Source organism: Musa acuminata, chromosome BXJ1-1 (assembly GCF_036884655.1).
Source record: "Musa acuminata AAA Group cultivar baxijiao chromosome BXJ1-1, Cavendish_Baxijiao_AAA, whole genome shotgun sequence".
Taxonomy (NCBI): Eukaryota; Viridiplantae; Streptophyta; class Magnoliopsida; order Zingiberales; family Musaceae; genus Musa; species Musa acuminata.
The window spans coordinates 15,721,404-15,749,149 of record NC_088327.1 but is presented as its reverse complement, the minus strand read 5'-3'; the positions used below and the strand labels follow the sequence as shown (position 1 = coordinate 15,749,149).

The following is a 27,746-nucleotide window of genomic DNA, read 5'->3' as shown; positions in this document are numbered from 1 at the left end:
ATACAAACTTGATGAAGGGACATATATGTTATATTTTTGAAAATATAGAAATTATTTTAAACATGAGTAGACCATAAGGGCTTAAGAGGTCTATCGCTAAAATCATATAGACGGTAACCCTATATATAAATATAATAAGATTCAAGCAGGAATTATTTTGAAAATGTGAGCATTAATTTTTTAATAATGTCTTAATAATATATATTTCAAAAAAATGTGATAGAATCCAGTAATGGTTAAAACACTAGGATCTGAAATTTTTGGATCCAACAAACTTATTAGATCGGGGTAACTGGATATTGGATCTAACAAACTTATTAAATCCGGATTCTGACTCGAAACAATCTAAGAAACTGAGTGGTTTAGATTTTGGGAGCAAATCTGCGACTTTATAATTTCAAGAATGTAAACTATATTTGCATTGTAAAGGTTGACCTGCTGGCGGATCCGAGTTCAGCCCAGCCCGGCCCGTTTCAGCTCTACTGGCTCCCACACTTATGGGCATTCCTCCATCTTTCCCTCCAAAATCGCCCACTCCTCTTCCGCTGGCGCCGCCTCTCTCTCTCTCTCTCTCTCTCTCTCTCTCTCTCTCTTTCTATGGTTTCCGATCCCTTTGTTAAAGAAACCACTTCTCACTCAAAAGATCGATCTTTTCGCTTCCGTGGATTCGCTCTGCCCTCTCATCAACATGGTTTCCACCGCCGGCGTCGACGACGAGGAGACCCAGGTTTTGGACCTTGATTCTGCGGCACCCGGTAGTTGCCCTAATCTTTTAACCTCTGTTGATTGGACTAATACAATTCTTATTCGGTGGTTTTGGAGGTCATGGTTGCTGTGATATCGATTTGATAGTTTGGTCGGGGTTTCGCTTCTTGCAGGGGAAGTCCCGGTTCTGTACGGTGAGACCCAAGCCTTAGATGGATCGGATGGTTCTGATGGCGAGGGCGATAGGGGGATTGATGAGCGGGGAGAGACGCAATTGTTGGATGAAGATGAAGAAACGGCTGCTGTTGACAGCGGTGGCGAAGGGACGGATAGGACCGAGGTGCTTAGCGATGATGAGGGAGTGTCGAATGATGATGCTACTCACTATGGAGATCGAGAAGATGGTGGAAATGTCGACTCCAGACCGGAGTTACGGGTGATTGGAGGAGAAAAATTATGCTTGGCGGAGGATAAAAAAGATAATTTGGTTGATTCTGGTGCTTTGACCGATGGTGGTGATGGTGATGATGATGATGATAGGAATGCAGGTCGGTTTTCAGTTGTATCCCTTCTTAGTTGATTATGATTATGTTTTTTAATCCAATGATTTGGGTCTTTGGCTGTTCTGCCTTTTCTTTGACCGCTGCATCAGTGACTGCTATATTATCTGATGTATTTCCTAAGTCTAGCTCTCTTGAGTGGTGCTAACACTAATTTGCTAAAAGGCTGTCGTTAGGAAGTTTCTATGTCTCTTTTTCACCTTTTATATTGCTTCTTTTAGTTGGTACGTGTTCATTAAAAATGTGTTTACATATTCATGATCCTGCTCTCACATGCTCAAGACCTGTCTTCGTGTCTTTTGCCCTCAGAAATTTCACCCGGTGGACTCTATGTAGTCATCATTTTAAGAATTAATTGGATCTTTTTCTAAATTATATGGAGCAAAGAATGAAATTCTAGGTACCAGGCTCATTCTGGTTGATGACCAGATTGGTATGCGACATATGGTATGACGACATATACCATGGCACCATTCTGTTAGGGGATGGGAAGGTGGGAGAAGGATGAAGGAGGATGAAAAAGAAAGGAGAAGAGAGGAGGAAGAGCATGCAGAGGAGGCAGTGGAGGAAGAGGAGTAGAAGAGTGAGGAGAAGTACAGAAGATGAGGCATGCGATGGGCTGCAGGCCGGCAAGAGACACAACAGTGGGTGGGTGATGGTGGGAGGGGAGATGGGCTCGTGAGTAGTGCCAAGCGCTAGAACAGAACCCGATGCCATTTAAAAAACCAGCCCTACAATTAAAAAATAATGAACTGGACTACCTGAAATAAGGCAGTCAGCATCTCAATTCATGCCCTGGTAAATACTGATTGTTATGGACCTATTCGGGCAAGATTGAATCCCATGATTTGAAGGGATTTATTATCCAAGGTGGGTGATGTTCAGGGTTTTAAGGGCTCAATCCATAAATAAGGTAGAAGAAACAAGCAAGCATCTTGCTCGAGTCAATTCTAGATAAAACTATTTTTCTGGCTTTCTTGATAGTGCTGATCAAGGTTATATATGTCAGATATGAGACTCTTACTGGTTCATTTCCAGACTGGTATGACTTTGGTTCTTTTCCAGCATAGTGACACATGGTATGTTAGAATACACTGTGGTACAAAGAAGTGAGGATGAAGAGGTGAGGAGCATGAGGAACAGACAAAAAAGAAGATGAAGAGGGAAGGCGATGGCGAAAAAGAGGATGAGTACCAATTCAATAAGCGGCCGTGGGCCGGGGATGGTGATGGATGTGGGCAGTGAGTAACATGATAGTCCGTCAGGTTTGTTGATCCCTGGTTACAAATATTTATCTAATTAGCTTTAGGAATGAGGACCTGGATGCCTTCGTTGAAGGTTTATGGTAAAAAGAATGAGTGTGCCTTTTAAAAGGGAATTATGGTTGTTAAAGTTAGTTTAATAATTAGTTATAACTTTCATTTTCAACAGGTTGATTTCTAGTGATGCAGGCACACAACTCATTGGACCTTAGTACCTCATGTTTAAGTTCCACCATTTGGGCTAATGGGCATTGAGTTTCAAACCTATATGCACTAAATATGGCTTTATTGGATGTGGCTTGGAATTCTTGAAGTGAAATTTGTATTATCTTTTGCTGGTGACATCATGTTTATGAAGTTGCTTGTTTGCTCCTGTAAAACATTATAGGCATCTATTTGTTTAAACCATCAGATGTTTTAAATCTAAGAATTACTAATTTAACCTGGTCACAAAAATTCCGATAAAATGGCTCACCTTCTCTGATATTTTTTGCTAACACATTGCTCATTATTTAGAACTAGGTAAAAGAAGAGGATTAGAATTGGTTAGCTAGGTTAGTTATCGTGATTTGATCCAGTTATTTTAACTCTGAACCAAATGCATCCTACAGGCTTGCTTTGTTGAATAGACAAACATCTCAGGAAGTTGGAGTACTCTGAATTGCCTTATGGTTTTGTCATTTTACATGTAACTTCTGGTTTAACTTCCAGTTTTTCTTTGCTTCTATTTTTATGTCCATGTGATATTTGGTCTCGGGGGTTTGGAACTCATTGTTGTACCTTAGGTCTTTGTATCACGCTTCTGCTAGCAAAGACTTCTTGATTTGTGAGTCATATTGATGAAATTTGGTATTCATAGAATGTTGTTTCATTTTGGTTTTGCATTTGGTTGACAATACTTGTGTTTTTTTTACTTTTCAAGGATCAAAAATGAGGAGCTTTAGTGTAGTTCCTGCGGCAGCAATGTGTTCATCCGGTCTTGCTGCAGCTCAATACCTTGTTTCTAGGAGACTTGAGAATGTGTTCAGACCTTTTAACAATGGAATGCATAGTGAAATGGAAAACTGTGCTGTAGATGAACAGATAGATTTGGCAGGAATTGGTGTAAATAATTGGAAAAATAGGGGAAACGACATCTCCTCTCTCAGCAATACAGTTGATAAATTAGACCTGGACCATGAAATGGCAGGCATTCAGAGGTCTAACCAGAATTACTGTATTGATGATACTAAGAGTAGATGTTGCAACATGAGGGTAAAAAGGCTTTTTAAAGAGTTCTTACCTTCTGAAAACCATAAAAGCACAAGCAAGGATGACAGCACCTTATCCAAGGTGGACTCTTCTCATTTACTAACGACTGATTATGCTCTTGCAGGATTAAGCTACATTGATTCTCAGGAACCTAGTGACCTATCTCAAGCAAATGCATTGGAAATTGTAGACAAATTTCTTTCGATCAGTGATGTGGGGTCCTCTCAAGAGATCATAAAGGTGGAAACTGATATTTTGAAGTCCCCTCTTGTATTTGCTACAAAGGGAGTTCAACTGTTGGCTGAAAAGACTGATTGTAGAAGTCCAGTTGGAAAGCCAGGAATTTTTGACTGGAACAACAGTATTGAAGATGAAGGAGGAGGTGAACTCTTCAGTAAAAGAAAGGATTCCTTCTTTGAAAGATCATGTGGTGCACGGAAAACTCGAAGCCATCCCCCAAAGTCTCGACTTGCAATCTCTGGTACAACCAGAGATGCAGTTGATAAGAGTGGAGAGCTAGGTGATAACTTAAAAATATATGACAAAGGAACTGTTTTAGTTAATTCAGATTCGAGGCTAATGATACCAAATCCTGTAATAAGTGAGAGGTTTCGTATATCTGAAGCAAATATAAGGAAGAATCTTTTCAAGGATGCAAAAGGTGAATCAAAAATAGAATCTTTAGAGCATCAACTGGATGCAACTGAAGTGGAAGGAAGTTTAGATGGTATACACAATGTTGTTCCTGATACTCAATTGGCAGCTGAGGCTTTGGAAGCCTTAGTCCATGAATCTCTAGTTAATGCGGAAAAGGAGGAGACCAGGGATACTTTTACTGGAAATTTGACTTCGAATTCTGACAAAAGCCCAATCATGAAGACAGCTTCTTCAAAGAACGTTTCACCGCCAAAGTGGACTTCTGTTAATGATTCACAAGTAGTTATGACACGTTCTAAAAAGAGAAAGATGCTCTCTACAGAATTGAGGGGAAGTCTAAATTTACCTCGAGTTTGGTCTAGTTCAAGAATGAAAAACAGTTTCGAGGATACAACTGCTAAACGGCAAGCAAAGAGGGAAAAGGCTAAACTAGATGGGCAAGCAGATATGAGTTTTATCAGTGGACATGATTCTTCTATGTCCACCAAGAAGACAAAGACACAAGCAAAGGATGACAGACATTTGGATGAAAAACAAAAGCAACATCATAATATCTTGGTGGAGAGACATCCTGCACGTTGTGCTAGGTATTCCAAAAACACCAAGTTATTGAAACAGAATGAGGCTTTACCTCATGGTGGGAAGGATCCAAATGAGTCAGTAAATAAAAATGCTTTAAGATCTGTAGAATCTCCAGATAATCATGTGACTGATAAAGGTTGTCCTAGTGCAGGTTTAGATCTAGCAACAGAAGTAAAGTATCGTGCAACTCATGCTAAGTTTCTGAATGGTGCTCCTCTTGGAGAAGAACTTCAAACTTTTTCTCTAACAAAAGATGGCTGTCACTGCCCTAAGCGGAGGAGAACTAGTCGGGTTAATTCTGGAAACTTGAATGATAACTTGAATAAAGCATCAGCTATGTCGGATGCTGGTGCATCAGAGACAATTGGGCGATCGTCCGAACAAGTAGGGAAAAGAAAGATCTTCATCAGAAGTGTAACAGATATCCTAAATAAGGTTAAGCGGAAAAAAAGATCTATTTTTACATATGCATCACTGGAAACTGACAGAGAGCCTTCTAGTACCACATTGGTAAGAATTATACGTGGTATGCAATCATCACTTAGGTCCCCTTTGCTTGAACCACTTTCAAATGAGGATACCAAGGAATCGGCGAGGAAACATTTGCTTTGCCCTGTTACACCAAGAAATGCTAGTACTCTTTCTGCTGAAAAAGCAGAACAGCCCAAGTTATGTTCTAAATATGTTGAAGATGCAGCAGCAAATAACAGATTATATAGGTCGCTGAAAGCAAAAGGTCAACCGAATGATTTAGCATGTACAACACCATCTAGGGATAAGAATGCTGTGTCACCTATTTATACAGCTCGGTATCCTCCAAGATCTTGCAATAAATCTGTATCAGCATCTTCAGTTGCTAGTATGCTGAAAGACATGCGGAGGCGAAAAGATATGTCTAGTGTTCGTGTTTTATTTAGTAATCATTTAGCTGAGGATACTATCAAGCATCAGAAGAAGGTATCTGCATTAGTAAATGCTTATTTTACTTACAAGTTATATTTAGTAGTACTAATGTTGGGTACAAGCTAACATATGATACATGATAGCTCTTTTGGTTTTCGGTTAGATTTTGGCACGCCTAGGACTTCCGACTGCATCTTCAATTTCAGATGCAACTCACTTTGTCACAGATGAATTTGTTCGCACACAGAACATGCTCGAAGCAATTGCGATGGGTAAACCCGTGGTAACACCTATGTGGCTTGAAAGCTGTGGACAGGCAAGTTGCTTTATGGATGAGAAATATTACATACTGAGAGATTCTAAGAAGGAGAGAAAGATAGGATTCAACATGCCTGTTTCACTGGCTCGTGCATGCCAACAACCTCTTTTGCAGGTTTAATTTTTAGCATTTGTAGGTTTAGCTGGCTAGTTTTTTTGTCTATGATATTTGCTACTTAGCTTCTTGATGCAGCTAAGTAACAATGATCAGTTTTCTCATCCTTCAAAAATCTTTGCAGGGTAAAAGAGTGTTTGTAACAGCAAATGTCAAACCTAACAGAGAACTTATTGCAAGCTTGGTTAAGGCATCTCATGGTCAGGTAATTCATGTTTGTTATTCTACATTTCTAAAGTTCTGATTCCAGATATTATATCATCTGTATGTTGACATTTTTACTAGTCTCAGTCATCAAGGTTTTACAAACACTTTTTGAATGCATACTAGAAAAACCCATTGTCAACCATTGTGTATGAGTCATGGGAACAACCTCTTTACTTGCAAAGATAAGACCATGTACATTAAGGAGTGAGCCTTGGTGCTACAGGAAGGTTGCTCTTTTATGACTTAGGTATGAACAGTTTGAGTCATAAATTTACTTTTGGAGGTAAGATTGGGTGCATTGATGTACTCCAACTTGCACTAGAGGGAGTCTTGTGCATGAGGCTCCTCTGTTTTTGCTCTATAAATAGGTAGACAAAATTTATGGACAACATTGTTGAACTTGCGTAATTATCATTTGCTTGCTCCCCTTTAGGTAATAATGGTAGAATATCTTGCTAGACATTTGTTCAATATCCTCATCTTGAGTTTACTTGGAAAAACTTTAGTGAGATCATTCTTGTATTTTATCCAAATCCTAACAGCATAGAGACTAATGGTAAAAGAATTCAGAAGGGCAAAGGCTTTATAATGGCTGTAGTTACCCTCAATGGGCAACTTTCTGTGCATGGAAAACCTATTAAAGAACTTAGTCATGTAACCCAGTTTATATTTCAACCCAATGAAATTTCTGACCTTTATTAGAGTTAAATTTTGCTACCCTTATATAGACATGAAATCTCAGTAAATTGGAATAGACATGTTCCCATAAAGACCATCCTTCAAATTTTAATAAGCATTCTGTCATACTTCAAATTTGAGTTGTCTAGATATTACATCCATTGCCACGAACATGGGTTTAAATGACATGATCAATCTCTGATTTATGTTAAATAAGTGTTGGGTTATTGAGGGCAGTGGATCTGAAGGCTTCTGAGTCTCACTGATAAAAAGAGAATAGGTGAGCACTTTTAGATGTGAATGCATTTTTGGCATGAATATACCTGTGGGTTAATTTTTATCACTAATAGGGTCATGGAAGGATTGGATAAAATTATCTGAGATTTTTCAATCTGACTTTATTTTGTTTCTTAAATTATGAACATAACAGGTATATAGTAATTACTTTATAATGGGAACAAAATTTGTGTTAATATGGATTCTTAATTCTTTGTAAGAAGCAGTTGATGCGATGGTATGCAGAATGCAGCTGCGTCATCAGGACACTGGCAAGTATACGTTTGTTCTGTCATTCAGCTTTGCAGATCTTGGGGGTAGTCTAATCTGATGTTCATGCTATTAAAAAGAATAAATCACCCCGAGTTCTTCCCTACAAGTGACTCTTCAAATTTGGGGATGCATCACAACATCTTAGAGTTTCAGTATAAATGTTTATAGGCAGTAGAACTTGGCTTATGCTTTACTCCATCTTGACTTTGCTTTAGAGGTGGTCAATATGTTTTATTCTGCATTTCATCTAGACCCTCCTAGATTAGGACATTTTGTTGGTTGCTTCTTGATTCCATGAGCTTAAACTGTGCATCATGACAGATTTTCCTATACTTCAAGATGCATTTCAGGTTCTATGAGGACTCTCTCTCTCTTGCATTAATATGCATCGGCTAGGAATTTTGCACCAGTTTTTAGAGGGTTGGACTTCAATGACACCTGCCATTGTATTTGTATTGTTACATTATTAAAATCTAATGTGTAATACCCATGCTCATATGATATTGTTTATTGCTAATAAGTAAGCTTGTGAATGTTTTTGACCTTTTACAGAAACCATAAAAATGTGAGTGTAGCATTTGAACTTTGTGTAGAACTTCTGAAAACATTGGTTTATTTCATCTGCAATTGATCTTTCCACTTCACTCTTAAACAACAAAAAACCTTCTATTACTTCCAATTTAAAACTTCAAACTTCAAACTAATGGATCGAAAGAATCATGCCATTGCAAGCATGTTTAAAGGGGATAGGAGTTAGATTCTAAGTGTTTTACATATTATCAATGGTGGATGAGTCACATCCCTGCGAAGGCATGGAATGAAGCATCATATTAGAATTCTGTTTAATGGTTGAGATGGCATGCACTGAGAGGTCTGAAGTTTTTGCATATGCACTCATCCTAAACAGCACCCTTTAAAGGGTGGATTTATTTCCTGCCTGTGGTCAACATCTGTTCAAGGTAAAATACCACACATCTGGCACATGTAACATATTATGCTATTGATTTCTCTAACTTGGATAAACAGGAAGGAATAGTCTGGATAATTGATATACTGCTGGAAGTATTATTCAGTTCACACTCACCATTGCATTATGCAAATGTATCATATTTTACTTAGGCAATCAAGAGAATTGGGAGATCTGCATTGAAGCAAGGTAAAGCACCGGATGAGCTTTTGGTTATATCTTGTGAAGAAGATTACTCTATCTGCATGCCTCTCCTTGAGAAAGGTATTGTTTCTCGTGTTTATTTGGCATGTCTTATACAATCAAAGAGATCCAACAGCATGGATCATGGTTGAATTTTATATGTAGGAACTGGTATTTTCAGCTCGGAGCTTTTACTCAATGGTATAGTCATCCAGAAGCTAGAATATGAGAGGTTAGTTTGCTTATGGTTTTTTCCTGAAATCTTGGATTGCAAGCAAATTTCTCAGCTCACACTTCCTTTTTTGTTCCCATCATCTTCAGGCATCGGCTCTTCTCGGACCACATTAAACAGACCCGATCAACAATACGGATGAGACTCTATGGTGGCAACCAATTTCTTCCTGTGACCAAATGTGCTTAGAATTGTTAACAGGTGCTGAGTGTGGCTTCATGAATGAGTCCTCCATCTGTAATGAGTTTGCTAAATCATGATACGAGATTAGATGTATGCTCATGTAGTGCTAGTTTGTGTCTCTTAATTAAACTGTATAAATAACATTTCCACTATCTATCGTCTTTCAAATTATTCCTTGTTATATATGCCATGTAAACTGAGGAATAATTAAGGTTTATTGTATATTTATGTGTAATGAGAGTTCATTGTCGACCTTTTTCCCTCTTTTATATACTCACCAACTTGGGGTTGTCACAGATGTGTTTGTTTTGGATAGCTGAATCGAATTTACCAACTTGGGTTTTTGTTTTGTCAATCCTTTTGCACATGCCTACTATGCATTGGATGCAGCGTAGTGTCATGAACGGTCGTTGTGCACCCGTAACAATTTCATTCAACGAATTGTTCGTCGCTCTTATTTACATGTATAGTTGTTTGGCAGCATGTTTTGGCTTGGTTTTAAGCTATTTTGCTTGTAAAAATATAAGTTCGAACAAGTTACAGCGCTACAGTACGATCGCTCACCGAACCGAGCAAAATAGTCCCAAAGTAGCTTCGTTTTCGTGTGCCACGGGTTATTTTCTGTAGCTCGTTGCTGCACGTGAAACATCAACCATCTCAGCACCTTGAAACCACCCGGGTGGCACCATGGGGGATGGGGTTTCAGTATAGTATCGGGCATTGAACAATCTTTCGCAAGTTTGCACGTTATCTTGACGGGAACTTGTTGTCACACTCGGCACCTAGTGAGCAGTTGTTTGTAGACTTGCAGCTGTTCATTCAACCATCTAAAGTCCTTGTTTTCCTCCTCTCTCTTTTCTCTTGTGCACGTAAGGTGCTCATTGAATTGCTTGTAAAGCTTCCCCTTTTCACAAGATGTCGGGACTTGTTTGTCGCTCGTTCTTCGAACTAATCAACTTTCTCTTTTACAGGTCTTTCGGGACCTGTGAGAGGTTGCAAGTGGGCTGATCTTTGCAGATGCAAATTGCAAGGGCAAAGTGTGACTTAGGCAACGCAAGCTAAGTTCGCATCTTTACCGCAAGGGTGCCTCGCGACTTAGGCAACGCAAGCTAAGTTCGTGTCTCTGCCGCAAGGGTGCCTCACGACTTAGGCAATTCCAGCTAAGTCCATGACATTGTGGTATCAGAGCGAGCAATAAAGGAACTTCGCAACTTCGCCATGACAAAGCATCGTGGCGAATCAAGTAAGACGGGGCAAGCCGGACCATTGCCCCAAGCTGCCGCAGGTGGGCTGCAAGTGCACACTCGCTCTCATGCTGTTGGAGCTGCTTAGGAGGAGCGCGACAGCGAACATGATGAGTGAGAAGTTGGCTGCTCTCCGCGAGCGGAGGAGGCACAATCTGGAGCACCAACCAGGAAAAAGAGTCATAAGGAGAGACTCACAATGGTAGAAACCCACTTGATGTTCTTGAAGCGAGCTTGGAGGAACTCTACCATGGCCAACGAAGGCTTGTTGGGATAGAAAGCTCGCAAGAAGAAGTGAAGTCCAAGATCGACAAGGTTGAGGCCCTAGTCGACTGATTGTTAGATGACACCAAAGACTCCATGCAACACCTGCAGAAAGTTATGGCAGAACTCACTTCAAGGGTGACCATGCTCACAAGAGCACTAAATGCGGGAGGAAGTAACACCCGCGTTGCGCCGCCACAAAACTTGAGAGCACCCGAGCCTCATGGTTATGGAAGGACCAGAGATGCCAAAGAGCTCGAGAATTTCCTGTTCGACGTGGAACAATACTTTCGAACCAAAGTTTCTATAGCAACAATGTATCTGAACGGAGATGCAAAACTTTGGTGGCGAACCCATTGGGAGGAGATCCAACAAGGTCGGTGTCGAGTTGACACATGGGAGGACTTGAAGCGGGAGTTGAGAACTCAGTTCCTACCGGAGAACACAGAGTTCGTCGCAAGAAGGAAGTTGAGACAGCTCCGCCAGAGTACTTGTAACATCCCCCATTAAAAAAAAAAAAAATAGTAAATGCTTATTTGTAAATATGAGGATTATTTAAATAATTTTTTTTAAATAATATTATATTAAATTTTATGGCTAAGGACCTAAGAGTAAATAATAAAATTTTGATATGATTTATAGAATATTCAGAATTGAGTAAATAAAAATAAAATAAAATAAAATGGAGGACATGTGTCATTAACAAGGATGAGTCACTTGTATTTATTCTAAAGTTGACACCTAAACCCCCATGCATGCTTGCCACCTCACTATTTTAGCATGAGCCAAACCTAAGTAATTTAAAGCACCATTAAAAAGAAACTTTGCAGCCAACGTTAGTTTGAGGAGAAGAAGAAGAAGAGAAGAAGAAGAAGGAGAAGAAGAAGAAGTGGAAACTTTGTTTGAGGTTTTGCATCAACTCCCTATATTTGGGAATCAAACTCATCTAAGGCAAGTGTTCTAACCTCTTCCTACAGAATTCCTAATCTCTGTTTTCCTTTTAATACTTCATAATTCAAAATATTTCAGCTTAGTACCAAACCTTTCTTTCCTTTTGATACAAAGCCATGAATCTGAAATTTTTCGGTAATCTGACTTCTATACATTGTTTTGGATCTAACTTTTAGCACTAAACTCTGATTTAGGCAAAGCCTAATCCATTTGAAAGTAGACTCAAATATCTTTATTTTGACACTGAGATTGAATGATTTGGAGTTTAAATGCCTACTAAGACTTCTGTTTCAATTAACCCTATAAATTCTACAAAATAGGGACTGAAATTTCTGACCTTCTGTTACTAAATTGCTCATAACTCTCTAGTGAAAATTCTGAATTATGCAAAATTGTTCTTTTGGAAAATAGATTCGCATATCTTTCTTTTGACATATAATTTAGAAATTTTGAAGTATATTTACCTTCTGAAACATCTGTTTAAATTGATTCTATCAAGTCTGCAAAACAGGGATGATCAATTCTGACCTTCCTTTACTCTATTTGTTGTAACTTCCTGTTAAGAACTCAAAAAATTATAAATCTGAGTTCATCCGAAAATAGATTGATACAGCTTTCCAATGACATCTATTTTTAGTGATTTAGAGTATGTTTGATCACTCAAACAATTCAGGAAATGTACCATTCAAATTCTATTAGAATTGAAAACTTTGTTGGGTTTTGCCTATTCAATTTTCATCCTATTGGAAATTTGATTTTTGATAAATTCTTCTTCAATTGAGCTTTATATTAGTCCTTTGAAGTTCTTGTATTGTTCATCCTGAAATTATTGTATATCTGAAATTTATTATGTAATGCTTTGTTTGCATTTCCTTGTTTGATAAAGGCACATGCATATCTTCGTTGTTCCGCATGTGCTTCTGATATGTGTCAATGTTATTGTTCATACTACCCTTTTGTACTCTGGTGTCTTGTGGGATATTGTGAACCTTTGCCAGAAATGGTAAAGGGAGTTATGCTTAGAGCCCGCGATTGCTCTGTCGGCCCCATTGACTTCACTCAGACGTGGGTGGATAGAGCTCCCAGACGTGGGAGACTTATGCTTGGTGGTCATCTAGAAATGGATGAATCACATTATATATGTGGTCCCACAACGCCATCTATGTTTATTGATATGATATCCAAAGCTTTGTTTATGAGTTCATATTATGCTTTGGATAAAAATGGAATGCATACTACATTAAAAATGACATACAAGCTTGTGTTTATTATTCGGTTCACTTGTTATACTTTGAAGTGTTTCGTTTGTCATTATCATGCTCTCAAACACTCTTACACTTTTGATATGCGCTTAAATGCTTCATGCGCCATTTGATACATGCCTAAATATTTCTTTTGCCAATGAAATGCTCCAATTTCCCTTCTATTGTTATGTCTAATGCTTGTTTTTGAATGAGGTAAACCTTTGTGATTTTATATCAAATGAGATGATTTCAAATGAACACTTATATTTCTACTTTTGCATCTTGATACTAAGCTTGCTTGAACTTCTCCTATCGCCATGGATATGTTAGACGCTTGCTGAGCTATTTATGCTCACCCCGTTGCTATATAAATTTTTCAGGGTAGCTTGTCACGCACTGAAAAGCTAGAATTGGGTTAAAGCAGTGAAAGACTAGAAGATTTTTGAGCTAATCTTTGTTGGATGATAGGTTTTTGTTGTATAGTATACTTTACTTCTGATGTAATGTTAAGGATCTGTTGATACTTATGTGTTGTAAAAGTTTAACGGACCGCTCATGTGTATGGAATGATAAGTTTAAGTTGTATAAGGATAAGAACTCATGGTAAATAATTATCTTTTTTGTGATTGTATATATTTCTATGATTTTGGATTTGTGTTGTGATTGATGTTTAGTTGAGTTGCCTTTAGATTTTATGAATCTTTGAGTGAAGTGGATTATGATTTATGTAACGTACAGGTTTTTGAATTGTGAATATTGATGTTGAATGATTCTTAGTATCCTCAAATTGTTAGATTGGATCCTGGATTGAATTGATGATGAATTATAATATTATTGATTTTAGACAGGGTCACACTTCCTGAATGTGATAATTCGGGGGGCGTGACAGAGTGTTTTCGGGTGACTGGAGCCTGTTTTGCCTGTGGAAAGTTAGATCATAAAGTCAGAGACTGCCCACTAAACAAAGAGAAAGAGCCACTACTCCCTAAGCTGACAGCCCATGCTAGAGTATATGCTATCACAGAACAAGATTCCAGAGCCTCTAAATCAGTGGTTGAAGGTATTCTACATGTTTCTAATAGAAATGCAAAAGTTTTGTTTGATCCTGGCTTCAACTTGTCTTTTGTTTCACAATATTTTGCTTGTCACTTGGGCATTCAACCTAAACCACTGGATTATTTGCTACACGTAACTACTGCTGTTAGTGTAACATCCCCCATTTAAAAAAATATATTTAAATAATCCTCATATTTACAAACAAGCATTTACTAATTTTTTTTTTTAAATGGGGGATGTTACAATACTTCCATTCGAGACTATGTGAAGCAATTTTCTGCGCTAATGCTAGACATACAGGACATGTCCGAGAAGGATAAGTTGTTCAGCTTCCTTGATGTTTTGAAACCATGGGCTCAACAAGAACTACATCGAAGGAATGTCGCCGATGTGATCGGGGCAATTGTTGCCGTAGAAAGGTTTACTGACTTTATTTCCTCTAAAGACCTGGGAAAAAGGAAACAATCATCAAGCAATCACCCTCCAAAATATTCTCGAGGGAAGGAGCTCAGGGGCGAACAAAGGAAGAAGAGTTCCCACAAAGGGCCAAGCCTGAAAGGCAAGGCCCCAAAACCTGGCGGATGCTTCTTGTGCGAAGAGTCACACATAGTAAGGGAGTGCCCACAAAAACAGGCACTCAATGCTTTAACATCTTCCATCCACCCCACCCCCATATATCAGATAAGGGCAAGGCTATCACTCTTAGTTCGAGTAGTTCTAAATCCAATAGCGATGGTGAGGAGTCGCAAGGACCTCGAATAGGAGAAATGCGTTTGTTGAATGCCATACGGGGTCAAGTAGGGGAGAACACGAAGACAAGGCTACAAAAAGTAGAAAGTGGTGAGCTAATGTACGTAGACATCAAGCTCAATGGCCAAACAACCCGTGCAATAGTGGACACGAGTGCTACCCACAACTTTATCGTCGATCGAGAAGCAAAGCGATTTGGGTTAATCTTGGAGAAGAGCCCAAGTCGAATGAAGGCGGTGAACTCAGAGGCCAAGCAAATCTCCGGGTTGGTAAAGGGAGTTCCCATCAAAATCGGAATATGGGGCGAGAGCACAAACATGATGGCGGTGCCACTAGATGACTTCCAAGTAATTCTTGGAATGGAATTTATGCACGTGGCAAAGTTGGTGCCAATGTCGTTCCTTAACTCCCTATATGTGATGGGAGGTGATGACCCTTGTGTGGTTCCTGTCTCTCGGAGAAGAGCCAGGGAACCCCAATATATATCGGCATTGCAGCTGAAGAAAGGGGTGCGAAAAGGTGAATTAACATTTGTGGCTGCTATGAAGCTAGAGCCACTCGACGAGAAGGTCATTCATGAACCTGCTGTGGTGGCGAATATCCTGAAAGAGTTCACTGACGTTATGCCACCCGAGTTGTTGAAGACTCTTCCTCCACATAGAGGCGTGGATCACAACATCGAGTCGGAGCCAGGAGTGTAGCCTCTAGCGAGAACACCCTACCGCATGCCCCTGCGAGAGTTGGCAGAACTCAGAAAGCAATTAGGTGAACTGTTAAGTGGTGGTCTCATCTGCAGTTCTAAAGCACCATTCGGAGCTCCAGTTCTCTTCCAAAAGAAACAAGATGGGAGCCTTCGACTATACATCGATTACTGAGCCCTTAACAAAGTGACGGTAAACAACAAGTATCCCATCCCGCTCATCGCGGACTTATTTGACCAGTTAGGCAAAGCCAAGTATTTCTCAAAACTCGACCTTCGATCGGGGTATTGGCAGGTGCGCATTGCTGAAGGTGACGAAGCGAAGACTACCTGCGTGACCAGATATAGAGCATTTGAGTTCTTGGTGATGCCTTTTGGCTTAACCAACACTCTGGCCACGTTCTGCACTCTCATGAACCAACTATTCAAGGAGTATTTGGATAAGTTCGTGGTCGTCTACTTAGATGATATCGTCGTCTATAGTCAAACGCTCTAAGGGAGCATGTCAAACACCTTCGGACAATCTTCAAGGTTCTAAGGGAGAACACTTTATTCGTGAAAAGGGAGAAATGCTTGCTCAAATCGAGATCTTATTCTTGGGGCATCGAATCAATGATGGCTCCATTTGGATGGACAAATCGAAGGTGCAAGCGGTTGCGGAATGACGAACTCCAAAGAAGGTGCCAGAGTTGAGATCATTCCTTGGCTTCGTCAACTACTATTGACGCTTCATAGCGGGGTATTCGAAGCGTGTAACTCCACTGATGGCATTGTTGAAGGAGCAGCCTTGGAGGTGGTCTGATAAATATGAAATTACATTCCAAGATCTGAAGGCTGCTATGTTGGAAGAACTAGTGCTCAAATTGCCAGACTATGGGGAGCCCTTCGAATTCCATACAGATGCTTCAGACTTCGCTATTGGGGGAGTACTCAATGCAGGAGGGTCATTCGGTGGCCTATGAGAGTCGCAAACTCAACGAGACCGAGCGGCGGTATCCGGTGCACAAGAAGGAGATGACAGTGGTGATCCACTGTCTACGAGTTTGGCAACACTACCTTCTTGGATCGTGATTTGTACTGAGGACAGACAATATCACTTTGAGCTATTTCCAAACTCAAAAGAAACTCTCTCTAAAGTAGGCATGATGGCAGGACTTCCTGGCTGAGTTTGATATAGCAATGGAGTATAAGCCCAGAAAGGCGAATGTCATGGCTGATACATTGAGTCAGAAAGTGAAGCATGTGAATGCCGTACAACTGGAGGGCAAAGGCCAAGCAAGTCAGTTGCACTCCAACTTCCTTTCCAAGATCAGGGATGGACTGTACAGTGATCCCCAGGTAGAAGCCCTGATATAGCTCATTAAAGAAAGCAAGGCACGACAATTTTGGGTCCAGGAGGGACTCGTTTACACCAAAGGGAATAGGGTTTTTGTTCCTCGAGTGGACAATCTGAGACGTGAACTCTTAAGAGAGTGCCACGATTCCCTTTGGGTTGGACACCCAAGCATTCATAGAACCTTGGCTCTCATAGAGAGGGCCTTCTATTGGCCGAAGATGGGGACTGATGTGGAGGAATATATTCGAATGTGCCTCACTTGCCAATAAGACAAGGTGGAGCAATGGAAGTCGGTGGGACTTTTGGAGTCGTTGCCTGTACAAGAAAGGCCGTGGGAGAGCATTTCCTTGGACTTCATATCAAGCTTGCCTATAGTAGGGAGACTCGAATCGATACTCGTGGTGGTCGATCGATTTTCTAAGTATGCAACTTTTATTGTTGCTCCTCTACATTGTTCAGCAAAGGAGGCGGCCAAGCTAATGATGAAGGATGTGGTGAAGTATTGGGGAGTCTCGCACAATATCATCAGTGATCGAGACGCTCGGTTCCTGGGATGATTCTGGACCGAGCTATTCAAATTGTTGGGGTCGAAGTTATACTTCTCCATAAGCCTCCATCCCCAGATGGATGGCCAGACTGAAAGGATAAACTCGCCCCTAGAGCAATATCTTCGGCATTACATGAGTGCCAACCAACGAGATTGGGTGAAGTTGTTGGACATTGCCCAATTCTCCTACAACTTACAGCGAAGCTCTGCATCCAACAAGAGCCCCTTCGAGATCATTACAGGGTAAAAACCGTTAACTCCTCACACCATGGTAATTGGGTATACTATGAGTAGTCCGTCAGCCTACCACTTTGCAAGGGAGTGGCACCAAAATACATATATTGCGCGGGCTTACTTGGAGAAGGCGATAAAAAGAATGAAGAAGTGGGCAGACTTGGGAAGGCGATTGCAAGAGTTCAAGATTGGCGATTTAGTGTTGGTTAAGCTCCAACCAGCATCACTCCAATTCTTTAGGAACAAAGTACATAAAGGATTGGTGCGCAAGTATAAAGGGCCCTTCCCAATTATCAGCAGGGTGAGCAACGTCTCCTATAAGTTGTAGCTGTCGGCGTGGTTCAAAATTCACAATGTACTTCACGCTAGCAACTTGAAAGCCTACCACTCGGATCCACAAGATGCTTCCCGAAGTGTTCCAACTCGGCTACCCACCACCACAGCCTCCTACGAGAAGCGAGTTGAAACTATTTTAGCGGACTGCAAGATAAAGCTACATACTGGAGCTGAGCAGACCGAGTACTTGATGAAGTGGCGAAGCTTCCCCAAACTAAAGCCAGTTGGGAGCCTGAAGACGTCCTATAACATGAAAAAACAATCATCAACAATTATCAACAAGCGTCAATGAGGGCGTCGACAGTTTGAGTGGGGTAGAATGTCACGAACGATCATCGCGCACCCGCAACAACTCTGTTCAATGAATCGTTCGTCGCCCTCATCTACATGTACAGCTGCTTGGCAACATGTTTTGGCTTGGTTTTAAGTCCTTTTGCTTGTAAAAATGTAAGTTCGAACAAGTTACAATGCTACAGTGCGATCGCTCATCGAACCGAGCAAAACAGCCCCAAAACAGCTTCGTTTTCACGTGCCACAGGTTGTTTCTGCAGCCCACTGTTACATGTGAAACATTAGCCATCTCAGCACCCTGAAACCACCTGGGTGGCACCATGGGGGAAGGGGCTTCGGTATAGTATCGGGCGTTGAACAATCTTTCTCAAGTTCACACATTACCTTGACGGGAATTATTGTCGCGTCCAGCACCTAGTGAGCAGCTGTTTGTGGACTTGTAGCTGTTCGTTCAACCCTTTAAAGTCCTTGTTTTCCTCCTCTCCCTCTTTTCTCTTGTGCACGCAAGGTGCTTGTTGAATTGCTTATTAAGCTTCCCCTTTTCATGAGACGTCGGGACCTGTCCGTCGCTCGTTTTTTAAACTAATCAATTTTCTCTTTTACAGGCCCTTCAGGATCTGCAAGAGGTTGCAAGTGGGCTTATCTTTGCGGACGCAAATTGTAAGGGCGAAGCGCAACTTAGACAATGCAAACTAAGTTCGCGTCTTTGCCGCAAGAGTGCCTCGTGACTTAAGCAACGCAAGCTAAGTTCGCGTCTTTACCACAAGGGTGCCTCACGACTTAAGTAATTTCAGCTAAACCCATGACAGTAGTGTAGAGCAATTCTCACCCTACACATCTGTTGTGTCTGAGGTGCAGAAGCTCTTCGTGTACAAGTGCAGAAATCGCTGTGTTGTCACTGATATCCTTTCATGATCAGCATCATATTCTTCCTATGAATGAATGTGTGTGTGTGTGTGTGTGAGAGAGAGAGAGAGAGCGAAGCGACTCTCAATGGCAGCTACATGCAATGGCGCCTTCCCGTGGGAGGCTGATACATTGCTCGCAGGGTAAATCTCAGCCTCGGGGCGTCTCATGGCCGTCAGAATCTTCTTTTCGGCGGCCGCCAAACCCATCTCGGCAGCCAAGAACAGTGGAGTCTCTCTAGCGTTGTTGACGCAGTTGGCCAGCCGTGGATCATGTTCCAACAGCAGCAGTGCCACCTTACGGTGCTTGTTCCTGATCGCGTCATGAAGAGCCGTGTCGCCCTCCACGGCGGAACGGAAGAGGGCGCCGCCGCCGGTTCGACATGGTAGCACCGAATGAACAGCCGAGGTGACCCGAGCGAGCCACCACGTGAAGCGGCGCGTCTCCGTGTGAGTTCTGTTGGTGCAGCAGCTCGGGTAGTCGGCGAGCTCCATCCGCCCATATCTGGCGGCGACATGGTGATGGAGCACGGTGTTCTTCTGCAAAGTAAGGTAAGATTTTACAGGGCAGCGCCGCCTCCAGCTGCTGCTGCTGCTTCAGCTATCACCAGAGACTTCATGTTTCCAGATATTGCTGCTTGGTCCATCGCCTCTCTCTCCTCCCTCATCAGCTGCATCTGTGCTGCTTTGCTGTGCCAGAAGGTGGCTGCAGATTACTTATGGCTGGTGTTCTGATGATGATTGTGTGCGTCAGGCACCAAAGAGTTATCTCTATATAATGAATTAGTACATGATGATGATATGTTCCTGCCGTACTAGGAAGACAACACAATCCCAGTCAACCATCTCCATCACACCAAACTAATCAATCTTATCATGTAAGAGGATTGAAACAACTTAATTTATTTGATTCCACAAGGCATTCAAATGAATAATATATTGAGAACTGATTGCTCGTTGAGATTTAAATTACTGAGCACCCACAACCTTTTTTTCTTTTTATTGCAACGACAACAAAACCATAAAATATCAAGTATTGGGAGTGGTTATATGTCGTTGAGATTTAAATTAAAAATATTAATTTTTTATTTATAATTTTTATTAATATCTCTTTAGATTTTTTTTATCTCTTCTCATACCACCAATAATAATTATTTTACTGTTCTAAATTACTACATTTGTAGATCTCTTAAGCACATGTTAATATCATCTTAAATAATTCTATTTTATTTTATCATCTATCTAAGTAATACATAATTATACATGATTTAAATTTTTTTTTGATCTTTTTACATTCACCTCAACATTCTCGTCAAGCAATATAAATAAACCCCCTATTTATCGAATTAAAACCCCTAATAGTTACAATTGTCTGTAACTCAATATTTTCTAGGTTTTGTTTTTATGTCATGTGATTTTGTGACATCCTCTTTTAGTTGAGATTTTTATGCCACTGTTTCAATCAAGGTTTTACCTGGGAAAAAATATATATAATTTTGAGTCGGAACCATTAGATGTAATCAGACCCTTAGTCAATATAAAATGTAATCAGATCCTTAGTCAATCTAAATCGAGCATAATTTACCTATTAACTTTGTTAAGTTTAAACTACTTGCTTAAAATATTTAAACCCTTACAAATCTTTAGATAAACCCTTATAATTTTTTCAGGTCGTAAAGATATTGATTGAATCATCGAGAATTTAAATGAAATGAATATTCTAAAAGAGCAGCACTCAACAAGCTCCAAACTCAAAACCATGGAGAAACTCACCCTTGCCTTCAGTACTAATAAATTTCTTTTTTTTTTTTTTAAATTTGTCTTTCAGTTTGGTAGATTTTTTTTTTTCAATTTCATAAAATCAATGGGTTGCAATCATATGTATTATACTTATAGGAGTCTTTTTATATTGTATAAAAATATTATGATTGACTATGATGAAGTTCATCTCATGCTAATTAATTATTGTAATAAAAATTAATGTTGAGGCTTCATCATCAGCAAATCCACTCTGGTCTAATGATAAGCCACCCCACGGATTCAATCGAGGGATACCAATCAAAATGTCAACTAGACTAGAGGTTCTCTGTCTTGTTTTCTAGATGGATTGAGCATAAGAATCTTCGACCAGTATATAATCGACAGGAATCTAATTGTATTAATAAAAGTAACCACATCAACCGATTTCATGTTAGATGTGATTAGATGCATTCTTCTAATTCTTTACACCCAAACAAACATGGTCACCAATTAATCAGCTGGCCCAAAAGTCAAAGTCAACTTGGGGGGGACAGTTGTCTTCCACTCGAATGAAGCTGAGGAGAGCATGTCATCACCTAAAGCCAGAAGCCGTCATCAATCACATCCTCGAGAACCAGTAATTGGTCATGGTGAATCAAATCTTCTGTTGATATCTTGACGATGGCACTGGTTTCTTCTCCATATATCCTTGTATGTACAAAGATAGATAGATGGTCGGTGATTTCTTGAGGGTAAAGTCAACAGGTAGAATCCAATGATTTAGCAGTCAAAAGCAATCTGCTTATGCCGAGTTATGTCCTTGAGATATCTGGTGGAGTTATATTCTTCTGCGTCGAGGATCCCCTCAGAGAAGGTCCTCCGGATGAATGGCTTTTGAAGCACACGCACGTTGTCAGATCGGCCTTCTTCACCTCTTAAAATCCTCAAAACCTGAAGAACGATGAAGAACTCGATTTAGGTATCTTTAGATGGAGTCAAGATGCAGTTTGGAATGGAAGTCATCAGCACGCATGCCTGGCTCATACGAGGCCGCAGCACTGATGAGTACTGGATGCACATGAAAGCTGTTCTTGCTGCAAAAAGCAGCTGCTTGCAGTCGTAGGAATCACCGAGTAAAGGATCGACGAGATCCTTGACCTTATTCTCCTCGAGCACGGGCTTCGCCTGCAACAAAGAAGAAGGGGGAGGAGGAGGAGGAGGAGGTGAAGCTCAGCGTCAAGGACACACGTACGTACCCACATCAGTAAGCTTTTCTGTGAAGAGTCAACAGCCCTACGGCCGGTGATGAGCTCGAGCAGCAGAATGCCGAAGGCGAACACGTCAGTCTTCTCGTCGACCACGCCATGCGTGCAGTACTCAGGAGCGACATATCTACTCCGATGATCAAAGGGGATGCAACAAGTTAATCGTTAGGGGTACCAATACCAAATATTTTAGGATCTATAAAGGATCAAAGAGGATGCAGATAGGATCAAAGTTAATTGTTAGGGTACTAAATATTAATTTTAGGATGTTCTAACTACCTAGGAAGAATCTTATTTAAATTTAAACTCTTTGATAGATTAGTAGAATGAATACATATTGAATCTCTCAGGATTTTGATGAGAGAGAAATATAAAACACTTTGGGTGCTTTTAAGGTTTCTATTCAATCGATGATTTAGAAAAGAATTGTGAGAAAGTATTTTTTATAATAATTTTTTTATATAATAAAAATTTTGATTTTCTCGATAGACAATAGACACAGTGTTGTTAAATTTTGCTTCGGCTTTTGTGTTTTTGTTGATGATTTTTGTTTTAATTTTTAGAGTTTGTATTCTCCCCCAACATTAATTTCTTTAGAAAGAATGAACGGTGGAGGTGGAAAATGGCGTCGACAAACCCAAATGTGCCTTCGAAGCTGGACAGCGTGTGATGCGTCACTTCGTCCGGCAGCCACTTCGCCAGTCCAAAATCACATATCTGGATTGCTTGATCGAATCAGACATGTCCATTAGGAACATCGTATAGGGCAGAAATGTGAGATCAATACCTGCGGTTCGAAGTCTTCAGTAAGCAGTATGTTATCGACCTTGATGTCGCGATGAATGATGCGCCTTTGACACCTCTCGTGAAGGTACTCGAGGCCCTTTGCTGCTCCAATGGCGATCTTGTATCGCACCTCCCAGGCCAGTTTGTCCTTGGAATCTTACACCAGAGAGGGGAGAAGACATGGTTGAGCAGTAAAGGCGAGGAGGAGTAATGGAGTGGTTGATCAGTCCAGATTGTACCATGGAGAAGGTTTTCCAGGCTTCCATGATGGGAGAGCTCAAAAACAAGGTGCATGCCTCCTTCGACCCCGACTCCGATCAGTTTGGCGATGTTGGGATGATGAAGGTGGACGAGAATTCCCATTTCGCACAGGAAGTTGTGAGTTCTTTCGTCTTTTGTGCCGCGGCTGATCCTTTTGACTGCTACAAGCCGGCCATTCTCCAGCCGTCCTCTGTAAATGTCAGCATATCCGCCCTTACCTATCTTGTTCTCTGCAGCAGAAAACAACCATGATTTAGACCAACTCTCTCTCTCAAGCGGGAGGAGAAGAGGTAACAAGCAGCGTCACCTGGGCTGAAATTGTCGGTGGCCTTTTCGAGCTCGGAGATGGTGAAGTTCTTCCAAGTAGGTCGGAAGAAGCAGAAGTCGGCTGCGGGATGAGCGTCCGGGCGGGAAGCTGGAGAGGGATGAGCGTCTCTGTTGCCTCGCTTCTTCGACCACTTCCGGAATCCGACGGGAGGGAAGCTGGAGAGGCGTCTCATAGATTTTTGCTTCCACAAACGGAATAATCCCTGCCACCGAGACGAGTTGCTTCGCGACATTAGGGTTTCGGCGTGGGAGGTGCTGGCTTTTGAGTTTCTCTCTGCGTCCGAAGGCCTCATCCCTTCTTCCATGTCACCCACGGTCTCCTTCTCGGATCCGAAACACCGTAAATCTGTAGAACCAATATGAGAATGTGGACATTCATGATCACAAGGATAAGAAGAAGGAGAAATGGCAGATGTGAACTGTCACGTTACCATGGGCAGAGACACAGGCAGACAACACCATGCCTTCTCTGGATTCAAAGAAAACAGTTGCGGGGCAAGAGAGACGATGAAACGCGGAGACAAATGGGTTCAACACTTGGATTCATGTGGAGGAGAGACGAGGTTGAAGAAGAAGAAGAACATATTTGGGAACCATTACTGCTTCCTTCCATTGACGACTCCATCTGATCTCTTCTTCGAGACAAATGGGTCAGCATTCGGACAAGAAGAAATCAGGAGAAGGAGCGATAGGTTGGCGCGACTTTACCTCTCATCCTCCCAATATGCAGAGAGGGTTAAATGGAAACGGGTCACGATCTGCACATCTGGTCCGTCTATTTGCTCAAAGTCCATCCTCTTGGATTAGATGATGATGATGATGATGATGATGAATAACCAAGACAAAAACACTATGTATCCTTTTATTTTATGAGATTAAACTATAAACAATGTTGTTATTATTATTGTGGAAATGTATGTAATCAAACAATAAACGACACTATAAATATGGAAAAGATCTGCTTACTTTATTATGAGGAATAATATTATTAAGCTATTCGATGCAAAATAATAATAAAAACCAATAATCGTCGACAGCAGGGTTCGAACCTGCGCGGGCGGAGCCCAACAGATTTCAAGTCTGTCTCCTTAACCACTCGGACATATCGACTACTTATTACGATTCGCACCAACAATTTATTAGTTTCTTGAATATATATTTCCCTATTTTGAAACATATTATTTAATTAAATTTAAAAAGTTGATTCATTGAGAGAGGTCAATTCATAAAGAATAATGCCGTAAGATGAAAATCTCGATCAAGCCCATTGAAATTTTGACTTAAGAGAGTATTAATGTGGTTTTGAATTCTTTGTAATCTTTACTTTTTTTATTTTAATATTCATGAATTTACCTAATTAAAATCTGCGTATCCTAATTCTTACATAATGTATCTTTAATCGAAGGAAACGCCACACATTCGATGAAGCATTAATGAACGCGAATCGAGCGGTGGCTGCACGCGCGGCTCGGCGTGACACGCGCAGATCCCGGCAATTGGGCATCCAGGCCGACACGCGCGGGACCACCAGAGGCGCCGCGCTCACGCCGTCACCGTCACAAGTTGACGGCCGTTACGTGAGCCTGAGCGTTCCCATCCAACCAAAAGGCGCGACAGCGGGTCTGCACTCCCCGACCCCACCCGCGCCCACGTGACCAAACATAAAATAATAATAATAATTCGTATCAATTAATTAATTATATTAATTAGATTATTCCTGACGCGGGCGGTCGGGCAGCACAATTCTATCCTAACTCCCTTTTTACCACACGGGCGTCTCGGTTCCTGCACCCCCCACTCCAGCGGCGCTCTACTGGTAGCAAGGCGTGTCGGCCGGGGATTGGGGATACGTTTAGCATTACGCTACTTTGCACCGAATTGATGTGGAAGCGAGGGCGGCGGGCCCCTGGGCGGTCAAACCGCCCGTGGACTGCGCCCATCCTTGTCCGCTCCCACCGTTCGCTCCTCTCCTCTCTTCCTCTCTCCTTCCTTCACCCGTCCTCTATTTCTACTCCCCAGCCCGCACTATCCTCCCTCAATGCTCATCCGATTGCCATCCTCTCTCTCTCCCGATCAATAAGAAAAAAAAGAAGAAGAGAAGTAAGTCTTACGATGGCACCCAGGGTGAAGGCTTCCAGAACCGGTGACGGATGTGGCGGCGGCGGCGGCTGCCGAGGAGGAGGAGATGGGAAGGGGGCGAGCTACCGGGGGGTCAGGAAGCGGCCGTGGGGGCGGTACGCGGCGGAGATCCGGGACCCAGCCAAGAAGTGCCGCGTGTGGCTCGGCACCTTTGACACCGCCGAGGAGGCCGCGCTCGCCTACGACGCCGCCGCCCGCCGGTTCCGCGGGCCCAAGGCCAAGACAAACTTCCCCTGCCCCCCGACGACCTCGGCAGCGGGCGCGGGCGCTGGCGCGGCGTCCTCCAGCCCCAGTGTCAGCACCGTCGAGTCGTCCACCCCGCCGAGGAGGCCCTCTGACCGCATCCCGGCGCTGGATCTCGGGCTCCCCCATCCCTCCGCCCGGATCCCATTCGCGCACTGCGTGCCCGCCGCGGCGTGTCCGTTGGTGTTCTTCGACCCGATCGCGGCTTCCGAGAAGGCGGCAACAATGATCGCTCCTCCGACGATCGTGGCAGAGTTCAGAGATATCAGGGGGCCGGTGTGTGACGGGGTGGAGAGCGACTCGGACTCGTCGTCGGTGGTTGATTGCCCTCGCTCACCGTCGGCCAGAGCGACGAAGAGGATTTGCTTCGATTTCGATCTCAATTTGCCACCTTCGCCGGAGTTCGCAATTGCTTCGTCTTGATATCCAAATCTTTATAAATAATAAAAAGAAATTTACGAGAAATATTAGACACTTCACGGAGCAGAATCTAATTCTTTAAATAAAAAAAGTCATCTGTAAGAATAAAATGACTATATATATATATATATATATATATATATATATATATATGATCCAAAAAAAATTTCAGTATTTTTCGTCTTATGTCTCAGCTTTACAAAATTTTTACATAACACCCTTGGCTACTTGAAAATATTATTTTACTTCTATCTCATTACCTTGGCTTTGTCACTACTCCTATACACCCTGATAGAACATAAAGGTATCATAGTCATAGGTGCCCATTTTAACTATCCTTACAAGATCGTAAGACAGGATAGCCAACTGTCCTGATTGAACACAGAGGTATTATAGGCAACCAAGTGACATGGAGAAAGGTAATTGATAAGACGATGCGTAATAACCAATATAGATAGGATAAACATTTAGAAAATAATAAATACTGAGTAATATCCAAAAAGTTTTTGAAGCTTTATTGAAAATTTTCAAACTTATAGGTTTTTTTTAAAATTCACGTATATATTATGATATCATACTTTTATTTTGTAAGAATAGAATATTAAAAAATTGAATCTGAAAGTACAATATTGAAAACTCCAATTGAGATTAATATAATTAAAAAGATATCTCCATTAATTGATATAATGATTAGAGTATCAATACCATATTATATAGGTGTTAAAATATTACTTCTCTTCATCGTATCGCCTCCGCCACTGCCCTTACATCCTCATCGGACACCGAGGCTTTACAAGTGTGGGTGTCCACATCAGTGTTAATCACCCTTGTAAGAGATGACCAATTGAGCCAGTTCACACATAGAGGGGCAAGCGATCGACCAAGGGGTGATCGGTTGGGTTGCCAATGAATACGAATACTGAGAACCAAGGAAGAGCAGAGATAGACAATTAATGAGGGGATTAGTGATGATCGGTATAAGTAGGATGATTATTTTGAAAATAACATGTACTATTTAAATTTTTTTCAAAGTTAAAGATATTCGATGCAAAATTTTTAAACTTATATGGTTTTAAAAATTAACCTATATATGACATCATCTTTTATTTTTATAAAAAAATATTAGAAAATTAATTGTAAAAGTGCTTGAGCTTCTAACTGAGATTAATATAATTAAAAAGATATCTCCATTTAATTGGTATAATGATTAGAATATCAATAACATTATAGATATTATATAGGTTTTAAAATATTAAATATGATAAGTTTAAATTAACATTTGATCTCATAATACCTAGAGGAGGTGCAGGGAATCAAACCCTATGCCTCTCGTATGCAAAGCGAGAGGTCTACCC

At 41.2% G+C, this 27,746-nt stretch overlaps 3 protein-coding genes and 1 non-coding gene across 6 annotated transcripts; 2 read left to right on the top strand and 2 right to left on the bottom strand.

Moving 5' to 3' along the window:
• The first annotated feature begins 540 nt into the window (after nucleotides 1-540).
• LOC103998003 (uncharacterized) lies at nucleotides 541-9,621 on the top strand. 3 transcript variants are annotated; one of them, XM_018830911.2, is made up of 8 exons: nucleotides 541-755; nucleotides 879-1,253; nucleotides 3,903-5,974; nucleotides 6,084-6,353; nucleotides 6,478-6,558; nucleotides 8,907-9,018; nucleotides 9,103-9,169; nucleotides 9,259-9,621. In XM_018830911.2, the coding sequence occupies exons 1-8, from the start codon at nucleotides 689-691 to the stop codon at nucleotides 9,356-9,358; spliced, it is 3,144 nt and encodes a 1,047-aa protein (XP_018686456.2). In that variant the 5' UTR covers nucleotides 541-688; the 3' UTR covers nucleotides 9,359-9,621. The 3 variants fall into 3 exon arrangements, with proteins under 3 accessions (XP_018686456.2, XP_009417643.2, XP_018686454.2); XM_009419368.3 differs by having other exon boundaries at nucleotides 3,450-5,974; XM_018830909.2 differs by lacking the exons at nucleotides 8,907-9,018; nucleotides 9,103-9,169; nucleotides 9,259-9,621 and adding an exon at nucleotides 7,742-8,900 and having other exon boundaries at nucleotides 3,450-5,974.
• Nucleotides 9,622-21,989: 12,368 nt separating this feature from the next.
• LOC135587275 (receptor-like cytosolic serine/threonine-protein kinase RBK2) lies at nucleotides 21,990-23,910 on the bottom strand. Its single transcript, XM_065078497.1, has 5 exons — nucleotides 23,570-23,910; nucleotides 23,241-23,492; nucleotides 23,003-23,157; nucleotides 22,853-22,932; nucleotides 21,990-22,342 (listed from the first exon to the last, which is right to left on the bottom strand). Exons 1-5 carry the CDS (start codon nucleotides 23,892-23,894, stop codon nucleotides 21,991-21,993), a joined length of 1,164 nt encoding a protein of 387 aa, XP_064934569.1. The 5' UTR covers nucleotides 23,895-23,910; the 3' UTR covers nucleotide 21,990.
• Nucleotides 23,911-24,617: 707 nt separating this feature from the next.
• On the bottom strand, nucleotides 24,618-24,699 carry TRNAS-UGA (transfer RNA serine (anticodon UGA)). The gene has a single exon. It is a non-coding gene; the product is annotated as a tRNA-Ser (tRNA).
• A 1,002-nt stretch (nucleotides 24,700-25,701) lies between these two features.
• On the top strand, nucleotides 25,702-26,394 carry LOC135679328 (ethylene-responsive transcription factor 11-like). Its single transcript, XM_065192960.1, has one exon. The coding sequence runs from the start codon at nucleotides 25,702-25,704 to the stop codon at nucleotides 26,392-26,394; it is 693 nt and encodes a 230-aa protein (XP_065049032.1).
• The last annotated feature ends 1,352 nt before the right edge of the window (nucleotides 26,395-27,746 follow it).